Source organism: Trichomycterus rosablanca, chromosome 20, assembly GCF_030014385.1.
Source record: "Trichomycterus rosablanca isolate fTriRos1 chromosome 20, fTriRos1.hap1, whole genome shotgun sequence".
NCBI classification, from domain to species: domain Eukaryota; kingdom Metazoa; phylum Chordata; class Actinopteri; order Siluriformes; family Trichomycteridae; genus Trichomycterus; species Trichomycterus rosablanca.
Window position 1 is genome coordinate 22885251 of NC_086007.1, and position 10799 is coordinate 22896049.

Genomic DNA, 10799 nt, shown 5'->3' on the forward strand with positions numbered 1-10799 from the left:
ATTACATATTATTAGTGAAGCATTTAAATTTATTTGCTCGTTTTGACATACAAGAACATTGGACATGTCACCGTTTAAATTAATTTTTACAAAATGGCATAAATATAGTATTTGCAAACATGGAATTCGACCAAAAGTGTTTAAAGTATTCATAACACTTTTTTATCTGCATAATAACGCTGTGATTCAATTGCTATGTTGTGTGTGTTTTCATTTTTCTTAAAGTGCAGAGTTGACAAAATGAGTAGTGAAAGCATACTTTTCCTTAAAATTTTAATGTATTAATTATATTAAAATATCTTCTCTTGAAATAGTTAATATGTATATAGTTCAGTTATACTGAAGGCCACTAAAACACTGATTGTTCTATTGAAAGATAACAATGTACTTTTTTGTTGTTGTTACATAATGACCCTTGTGTGAAGAAACTAACTACACAACAACGTTGTGGCCTTCAGTATAACTAGGCAAGCCGTAGCCTAGTGGTTAAGATACTGGACTAGTAACCAGAAGGTTGCTGGTTCAAGCCCCACCACTGCCAGGTTGCTGCTGTTGGGCCCTTGAGCAAGGCCCTTAACCCTCAATTGCTCAGACTGTAAACTGTAATGTAAGTCGCTTTGGATAAAGGCGTCTGCTAAATTCCGTAAATGTAAATGTATTCATAGATAAAAGCACCTGTGGCTAGCTTGTTGTGACCTTAATTCTGGGCATATGGTGGCTAACCAGTTTGTGATTTTACATTCCCAAGCCTTTTCTATAAACGTTTTGAATGTATACACAGTCGTCAGTATAAATGTATAGTTTTATGCTCATGTTTCAGTCGGGTTGAGGAAAATTCATTTGAAGATTTTTATTTTTGAGTGTGCTGACTCTTAAATGAAGGAAGCGGAAGTCTGCCAATAGTGTGGAGGACTAATATTTTTTTAAGTATACCTGTTTTCCGGTCACATCCAGCGTTCGGGCTCTATGATTGGTTGATATTAATCCGCCTTCTTTAATCTGGTTGGTTGAAAATAGTCGGAGCACAAACTCCGACTGCGAATATAGTATTTATTATTATAATTTAGTAGCTTGGTAGTTTAAATAGTTTAGTTTAGAATAATTATGTGTAAATATTAAAAACATACTTGTAAACAGAACGAGCATTAACGCAAGCAAACAATATAAATACTAGTTATCGATAATAGAAAGAACTATTATCCAATCCTAGTGCAGGAAGGGCGGAACGTGTCAGAATACGGGTAGGAAAACAAAAGAAGCATGGCGGTTGCAGGAAAGTCCTAAACTGGGCAGTGCAGCATTGAAATAACAGAACCTGCTACGAATCGAATGTTATAATATTGCGGTTTGTGCGAGCAGTAGAAATAGCGCACTGTGTCTGATATACGAGATGAAGATCGGTGTGGATTACAGGCAGAAATGCTTGTAAATGTGGCGAGTTAATGTGGCTTGATGACCGGTACAGCAGTACGTGGATTGGCATGTCGATGATTACATCAGTACAATAAAACCAGTAAGAACTGCAGTACAGCGGGATGAACGTGGATCTGGATGTAACAGTAAAGAAAGGATCCGATATGAAACTCCTCATCACTGGAACTCCAATCCAACACTCAGATCCGCATGATCTTCATTGACGTTTTTAATAGTCAGCACACGAATAAAGCAGCGTGTACAGGATCATCTCTTACATAATCACCAGCAAAGGTAACGTTTATTTCAACATATTCAGGACATTAGTGCAAAAATGTCAAGATATTTTAATAAAACATGATTTTTATACCACATTTATAGCTATAATGATGTATTTTAAATGTACTGTAACTGTGATAAGTGGTACAAATGTTTTTGTTTCATTTTTGTTCATTTTCTATTTATTATACATCCAATGTACACCGATCAGGCATAACATTATGACCACCTTCCTAATATTGTGTTGGCCCCTCTTTTGCTGCCAAAACAGCCCTGACCCATCGAGGCATGGACTCCACTAGACCCCTGAAGGTGTGCAGAGGTATAGGGTTGCCAACTTTCAGAAATGGAAATAAGGAACACCCTGGGTTGGCGGGCTGGCGGAAGGCATAGGCTGGGGGGTGGGAAGGCGGGTGTTTTTTGTTTGTTTGTTTGTTTGTTTGTTTGTTTATTAGGATTTTAACGTCGTGTTTTACACTTTGGTTACATTCATGACAGGAACGGTAGTTACTCGTTACACAAGATTCATCAGTTCACAAGTTTATATCAGACACAGTCATGGACAATTTTTGTATATCCAGTTCACCACACTTGCACGTCTTTGGACTGTGGGAGGAAACCGGAGCACCCGGAGGAAACCCACGCGGATACGGGGAGAACATGCAAACTCCACACAGAAAGGACCCGGACCGCCCCACCTGGGGATCGAACTCAGGACCTTCTTGCTGTGAGGCGACAGTGCTAAGGCGGGTGTTTGCCTGAGCGGTAGCGGGGGGTAGGCGGTTAGGGTTGCACCTATAAAAAATATAACGGGTCTTACACAGTCATAGGAACATTATCAAAATGTTTTATTTAGGCTGTTTAACATATATTATTTTCATTCTTTATAATAATAAATCAGAACCATATTTTAGGCAAAACAACATGCATGAAGACCATCATGTAACATTTTTTCCTCAACAGTGCAAACAACATTTTTACATAATCCATCTTCACAATGACATGCAGCCCCGGTTCTGGACTGCGTTGCTTAGGGGGGCAATGCCCACCCCAGCGCCCCCATAGCGCCGGCCCTGCTTGTGTTACTTTAGATTCGCCCTAAGCCGGATTCGAACCTAGGGCGGAAAAATATACGCGATGCGCTCTGCTCACTGCGCTACTCAAACAACGAAGTGATAAACAGGTTGTTACGTTGATATCCCTGCGCACACACGGCGTTACTAAGACTAACAGTGAAAACTACTTCAAATAATAACCAAACGCTTTCTAATTCCCACGGTAGCAGCAGTTTCCTTCTGTTTTATACATATCGGCCTGTCTCAGACTAACCTGCAGCATTTCTCTCCCACTGATAAAAATACGTAACAAAGCGCGTCCCGTATCAGTTCAATATGGAACAGGACGTTTAGTTTCCAAATAAGGGCCGCTCAGGTGGCGCAGCGGTAAAAGAGACGCGCTGCAACCAGGGCTGGATTCAGATACCTGGTATCGAATCCAGCTTTGCTTTGCCGGTTTGAAGCTGAGTGGCTATATGAGCAACGATTGGCCGGTTGCTCATGAGGGGGGTGGGACAAAGAACCGGATGTGGGTCTCTCTCTGTCAGAATGCGATTACGTTCTCTGCCGGCTGATTGGAGGCGCTTGCACAGGGATGGGAGAGGGTGCCCTTAGGGTGTGTCTCTCCGCATGCAACGCTAGGTGGCGCCAAACTCATCAATGTGTGGGTGGCAAAGATGCATCTGGCTGCTGGTCGTGTTACGGAGGGGATACGGGTTAGCTTCAATCACCTCCGTCAGGGCAGGGTTCGGCATAGACAGAGAGAAAGCATGATGCTAATTGAACAATTGGATGCGCTAAAAGGGGAGAAAAGGGGTAAAAAAAAAAAAAAAAAAAAAAAAAAAAAAAATAGTTTCCAAATAAGGAACGATTCCGTATTTTACGGGACGGTTGGCAACCCTACTGTGGTATCTGGCACCAAGATTTTAGCAGCAGATCCTTTAACTCCTGTAAGTTGTGAGGTGAGGCCTCCATGGATCAGACATGTGTGTCCTGTACATCCCACAGATGCTCGATTGGATTGAGATCTGGGAAATTTAGAGGCCAAGTCAACACCTCAAACTCGTTGTTGTGCTCCTCAAACTGTTCCTGAACCATTTTTGCTTTGTGGCAGGGCGCATCATCCTGCTGAAAGAGACCACAGTTATCAGGGAATACCGTTTCCATGTAAGGGTGCACATGGTCTGCAGCAGTGCTTAGGTAGGTGGTACGTGTCAAAGTAACATCCACATGGATGGCAGGACCCAAGGTTTCCCAGCAGAACATCGCCCAATGCATCACACTGCCTCCGCCGGCTTGCCTTCTTCCAGTAGTGCATCCTGGTGCCATGTGCCAGTGTTTAGTCTGTATGTGTGAAAAACTCCCACATGTTAATGTATTTGAATGATTGTCTGTGTCTGATAGATGAACACAGTTAAAGGTAAGTCGGTAACTTGGAAGCCACAGCCGTGGCAGGATGCAGACAGCGACGGTGGCGAGCCCCTTTCCGACAGCGACTCTGAAGAAGAGGATTTTCCAGATGACACAACTACTCCGCTCGGGGAGTACATAACTGAGGGTAAGACACAAACCCAGCATGGTTCTGTTCATTCCTCTAAACAGGTCATCATTTAGATGACACAGTACTGATTTTTACTGATTATTTTGTTTGGATTGCATCTTTTCCTGGCTCAATAATGGGCACCTACTGGCATGATCGAATGAATGAACTAATCCAACCCTTCTTTTTTACTTTCTTTATTTGCTTTATTTTCTTTCACCTCTCACCCAGGGTTAAAGCAGCTTCTTGATGCTCAGCAGTTGTGTGATGTCACTCTTTTGGTAGAAGGAAAGAGGTTCATGTGCCACAGGTGCGTTCTCGAGGTCTATGTAGTTTCTCTGTTGATAGCCTTAGACATTGGCATGTGCTAGGACTGCACAATCATGGCTAAAAAAAAATGTAATAATAATGCATCAAACTCAGAGTTTGGTAACAGGCGCTTCTACATTCCTATATGTCACATTTAACTTCGGTGGAGGAAACAACACAAGTATGCTGTATAAAAGTATGTGAACACCCTCTCTGATAATTCAATGTAGGTATTTTAGTTACCACAAATGCTAAGAGGTATGTACGCTTAGTTTTATGCTTCCAGCCTTGTGGCAACCGTTTAAGAACTGCTAAGTGAGGTATTTAAAGATTTTGACCTCAACTTTACTGAACACAGATCAGGCACAAATTTCTAAGACTCTCCAAATGCAGTCAGTATGTTACAGTGCTTTCTGATAACACTGGTGTCATTATTATAAGACAATAAGCAGAGTTTAACCATTTTACACAGAGCAAAGTGTTTAGGTAATCAGTTCTGCTCTGTGTGGGAACCCACCACTGGTCGGTGAAAAGAAGTGGTCTGCGACTGCACGCTGTAGCACTCAGCCAGAACTGAGGTGGCGCAAGCAACAGTGGAATTACATTGTTGAATTAAGTCGGAAATGGCTAGATTGCAAGAAAAAGGAAATAAATAAAATCAAAAGAACAGCTGGAGAGGCCAGCTAGCACACTAGCACCTCGACTGGGCGCCATCTAGTGGGCATAACTGGCAGTGCCTGCAGCAGACTCTAATTGGCTACCGTGTCTGCTAGGGTGGGATGAATGGACTATGTGGGTGGGGTCTTCAAACGCTGTGCAAGGGCCATGATTGGCGGAAAGGACGCATGTGCAGAATGCAGGGGCGAGAAGTGGAGGGCTATGCATATGTCGGAAGAGGCGTGGGCAGCAATGTGCTCTCGTCGGATGCAATCGGGTATCCCTCAGCAGCGAAAGACAAATTGACTGCGCTAAATTGGGAGGAAAATGCGAATCAAAAGACCAACTGGAAAAAGATTTATTAGCAGGCTATCAATATAATAAAATATAATAATTAAATTAATAATAAATTACAACATTTTCTACAAGCTACATAAGGTGTTGATACTTAACCATGGCGGTGCTTAGGTGGCACAAGACATTACTTCAGAGGCCAGTCTAGGTGTTTAGGGGAGGGAAGGCTGATAGAGAAAGCATGATACTTCAGGGCTCTGAGAATCCACCACTGACTGGTGTAAAGAAGTATTCGCCGATCAGTCAGCAAGTCAACATGGTGCACTGAAGAAGTGGCTATATCCAAAATGCTTGTTTTTCTGTTGAGTCTTGGTCACATGATTTGCATGTGAAACCTCAATACCTTAAATGTAATAATTGTGCAGCCCTGGTTTAAAAATAATTTTATATGTAGAGATTTATCAAATATCCTCCTGCCTTATATTCCTTATATTCACCTGACTGTTTGCAGAGTTCTTTTAGCCGCCGTCAGCCCGTATTTCCGTGCCATGTTCACCAGCCCCCTGGTAGAGTCCCGACTCACCGAGATCCGATTAGAGGAGGTGACGCCATCAGTCATGGAGACGGTCATCCAGTTCGTCTATACGGGCGAAGCCGAGCTCTGTCTCGAAACGGCGGAGGACTTGTTTGTTGCAGCCAACCGTCTTCAAGTGATGCCTCTGCAGAATCTATGTTCTAGGTATGTGAATGTGGAATTGATGTTGGTTTTTTTTACCCTGTGTTCACAGTAGTGCAGTATGCTAATATGCTGCATTTTGCCCATGTGAATACGGCTGGGCTGGGCGGCCACATGAACAACGAGCCGGACCAGGGTTTCTCATAACTGGTGCAATTACGACCCCTGCTGGCTGATTTATGGCGTCTGCACAGAGTTGGGGAGTAACGTTGATCAGGGTGTGGCTCTCCGTACACGAGGCTGATCCGCATATGAACTCGCCTCGCAGTCGGTACTGCTCACGTGTCGGAGGGGGCGTGTGTCAGTTGCGAAGCTCCTCAGTCAGCAGTGGAGGGTTGTGTCGGTAGAGGTGAAGCGTAACGCAATCAGGGTAATTGGATACGACTAGATTAGGGGAGAAAATTGGGGGGAAAAAATCAAAGAAAAAGAGAAAAAAAAGTCAGAGAGTTATAAAATGTATGTATTAGCATTTTTTCCAATTCATTCTGTTTGTAAGATCTATCAGTATGGTAGAGACTGTCCACACAACAAGTCAAAATGATGTCATAATTTTAATTGATCTAATTGTTGAGAGGTACCGATTTGGAGCAGAATATGAGGTCATCTTAAAAGCACCGAGCTCAGTTCAGTCTGTTATAAAGAAGTGGAAGAACATTTGAAACTACAGCCACACTCCATAGGTCAGGCCAACATTTTAAATTTAGCCAACTGGAAGACACTATTTGTCAGAATTTTCTCAGTGAAACTAGCAAACTATCAAAGTGGTTACAACAAAAAGGATAGAATCAAACAAACCTGCATAAGAATGTGTGTGCAATCCAAACTGTGTGTGCGTGGGAGTCCATGCCAAGGTCAACATATCTCTAGACTTCTGAAAGAAAGCAGAAACTTATAAGTTTAATGTAAATAACTATTAAAATATAAAATTTCTATCACAAGTCCTGACCTGATGGAGTGTGGCTGTAGTTTCAGATGTTCTCCACTTCTCCAATCTGTACTGGCAAGTATAAGTAACTAAACACACGGCATACGGCATACATCTAACCATACAGAAAGAGAGATCATGCATTTAAAGAGAAAACGAGTATATGGTACAAGTATGTAGTAAAAGGGTTGCCTGGTCTTTAGCATTTGACCTGCATGATGGTATTTGACACAGATGTGGCAGTTTAGGCTACTTTATGGAACAGTTTTGGAGAACAGGGTATGTGAACATCCAAGACATGCTGCTTTTAGCATGGCTGAAATCTGGCAACCCCTCTTAATGGGTTAATTAAGTGTTAATAAATTAGTGTCAGTGAGGCTGCCAGAGTGCATGCAGGGTTAGAAGTAATCTTTGATGTCAAGATACGATGATAAAATCCTTTCCATTTTCTGTTCCTTCAGGTTCCTTTTCGAGCACCTTTCCGTGGAGAACTGTTTGGGTATGTACTCCCTGGCACGTTCCCATCATGACCAGCTCTTGCTCAGGGCTTCGTTAAGGCTGGTGGCTCAGCATTTTCCTCGGGTGTCACGCCAGTGTGATTTCCTCCAGTTAGATCCAGGCACCCTGGCCAGCCTGCTGGAGTCGGACCGGCTGGGAGTCGAGTCCGAGACGGGGGTCTACAACGCGGCGCGGCGCTGGGCCGAGCACCGGCCTTCTGAGCGCTACGTTCACATGCCGGCGCTGCTTCGCCATTTGCGCCCGGGCCTGTTCGACCCTGAGGAGAGTCGGAGGCTCAACAAGGAGCTCGGACCAAAGGCGAGCACCGAGTTCATGGGCGGACCGCTGAGACCCCGCGAGGGAATGCTGGAGAAGAAGATTGTTTGCGTGGACCTTAAGCCCAGGGAAGATGATGCGCTAAGAGAAAGTGATTACACGGTGGATTGTTTTGACCCACGCACTGGCCTATGGGAGAAAATTTCAGCCCTGGGCTCTTTGCTGTGCCCGGGCTGCACAGCTGTGGGCAGTCGTCTGTTTGTAGCTGGTGGAATTCTACGGACAGGCCAGGTTTCATCCGCCATGCACGAGTATGACGTAGTGCTGGACAGCTGGATAACACGGCCTTCCATGGAGCAGCCACGTGCCATGTTTGGTCTCCTTGGCTCTGGGAACTTACTTTATGCCCTGGGTGGCTGCAACCGTTCCGCTCTTCTTGACACTTGCGAAACGTTTGACCTCACCACTTTGACTTGGGCAGTCGGTCCACGTTTGCCGTTGCCCCTGCGCTCCTTCTCATGCGCCGCGCTCCGGGGGCGACTCTACCTGCTCGGAGGTGCCACCCTGGAGCAGAACAGAGCCATAGTGCACTCCGGCGTGCTTATTTACCACACCAGCACAAGGACCTGGAACCACATCGCGCTCGACTCTGGAGCCACATGCCTGGCCGGAGGAGTGGCGGTACGCGGCGGAGTCTGCGCCGTGGGCGGATACATGCGGGACGGCGCCAAATTTCTGGACGGCAACTTCACCCAACTGGAACCGGTCGACGCCACTGGGCGGGTTCTGTTTTTCCGAGAAGGACGGGCGTCAGGGATGGACCGCGACATGTACGCCGGAGTCGAACGCATGGGAGCTAACGGAAGCGAACGCGCTCCCAGTCCGGTCGTCTTTCCAGGCCTGCCTCGGCGCATCGCCGCCGCAGGGGTCGCTAGATGGAACCGGAGGATTTACGTCCTGGGTGGGGAGAACGGCTCGAGGTTCTATGACAGTGTGTACTGCTGGAAGCCCGGCTGGCGGAGCTGGGTCCAGAGACGTGAGAAACTTCCCGGAGACACCGGGGGGGTGAGCCAGTTCGGGTGCACCACTCTGAAGTTCCCCAAAAAACACATTTTAAAACGGCTTAGAACAGCCCTGGAAAAGAAGGGGAAGGATAAGGGACGCAAGCGGAAGACCGAGGGCACGGAGAGGAAACGGCAGACCAGAAAAGCCAATCAGCAAGTCTGATAGTATTTATGAATTTACAGGTCAAGCCCCACTGTCCCAAATTTGGGAAATGTTATCATTTAGTTGTTTTTATTTTAATTTCCTGCTTTAATATTTGGATGCAAAATTGACGATTTGCTGTGAAATACTGCGTAAGCATTTTTACCTTTTAAGTTACTGAAACTTAGTTTGATCATACATAAAAATGAGCAATAAAGCGACCCTCAGATGGGATTAGTTTATCCACTTTTTTCTTTTTTTTATGATCTCATATCAATCATAAATGTAACTGAAATATCCCTAAGTTTACAGGGTTGAGAGACAAATCTCTTTGGCTTATATGGTACGTCGCAAAACCTTTTTGGCGCTGGCTTTGCAGTTGTTTGCTTTGAAGTGAGGCAGTGTCGTTTACCTTGTGGCTTTGCTAGCTTGAGCGTCGCGCAACGCACACACGTTCAACCTGATTGACCCAGTTTGCCGCCTTATAAAGCACCGCCAATAAGACAAATCGTCTATATTAGTGGTTCTCAACCAGGGGGCCAATTTCAGTAAGCCTAGAGGAGGGGGGGGTCTTGTCCTAGAGGAGGGGAATCACATGTGATGTGATGTGATGGGATGGGACGGGAAACTCACTAGGCTACTGGCATATGGGAGATTTCCTGTGATGTCATATCGGTCTATTTTAAACTGCCTACGTATAGCCTACGTTGGGTCTCAGACAATGGACACCAACGGACGGCGACTATAAAAGAACGCAATTCAGTTGTTGATGCAGATCCCGCTCAAGTAGACCCAAGTGAGGAAGCTCCCAACACCAGTTCACCAGAAGTAAACCCACTATATCAGCCAAAGTCATGGATTCGTTGAATTTCCCATGAGCAAGAACACACAGCATTTAGTCATCCTTGCTGAAAGTGTAAGAGTAATCTCATAACCCGTGTTAAGGGGGTTCCAGAGATTTTGTTTATTTTTTAACACATGGGGGTCTAACAGAGAAGAACCGCTTGTCTATATGATGTAGACGGAAGCGAAGCGATTCTCACTGATTCACTAAACCCTGGTACCCTTTCATTGGTTCATTCAAATGCGGAGACCGGCATTGCATTTTCGATTGCTCGTTGTGGCTCAAATTTTCCATCCATTATTTTGTAAAGGCCAAAGATATGCGAGTGTATTCTGGATGAACCCATATTCCCAACACAGAAATAATAATAAGGTTTTAATTGTCAAAATTTAAGCTTGATCCTGTAAAAATTTAACGCTCAGTAGGAAAATTTGCACCCAAAATATTTTATTAGGAATGTTCTGATTTAGTCATTTGTCTTTTAATTTTGCTTGAATGTTTTATTAGTTTTTATCGTACTTTTTTAACTGGAGTCCCTCTGAGATTTTAGATCTTAGATTTTTGCACCGTTAATTGTTTTATTCATTCCCAACAGCCAACAGTTGATATTTTAGTAAAAAGCAGATCTGCAGACATCTTAGCCATAACATTAAAACCACCTCCTGGTTTCTACACTCACTGTCCATTTTATCAGCTCCGCTTACTATATACAAGCACTTTGGTTCTACAATTACTAACTGTAGTCCATCTATTTCTCTACATACCTT

At 44.4% G+C, this 10799-nt stretch overlaps 1 protein-coding gene across 1 annotated transcript; it reads left to right on the plus strand.

Moving 5' to 3' along the window:
* Positions 1 to 1544: 1544 nt before the first annotated feature.
* si:dkey-260j18.2 (uncharacterized protein LOC325231 homolog) lies at positions 1545 to 9403 on the plus strand. The gene is made up of 5 exons (XM_063017088.1): positions 1545 to 1707; positions 4152 to 4305; positions 4519 to 4597; positions 6059 to 6286; positions 7670 to 9403. The coding sequence occupies exons 2-5, from the start codon at positions 4152 to 4154 to the stop codon at positions 9207 to 9209; spliced, it is 2001 nt and encodes a 666-aa protein (XP_062873158.1). The 5' UTR covers positions 1545 to 1707; the 3' UTR covers positions 9210 to 9403.
* The last annotated feature ends 1396 nt before the right edge of the window (positions 9404 to 10799 follow it).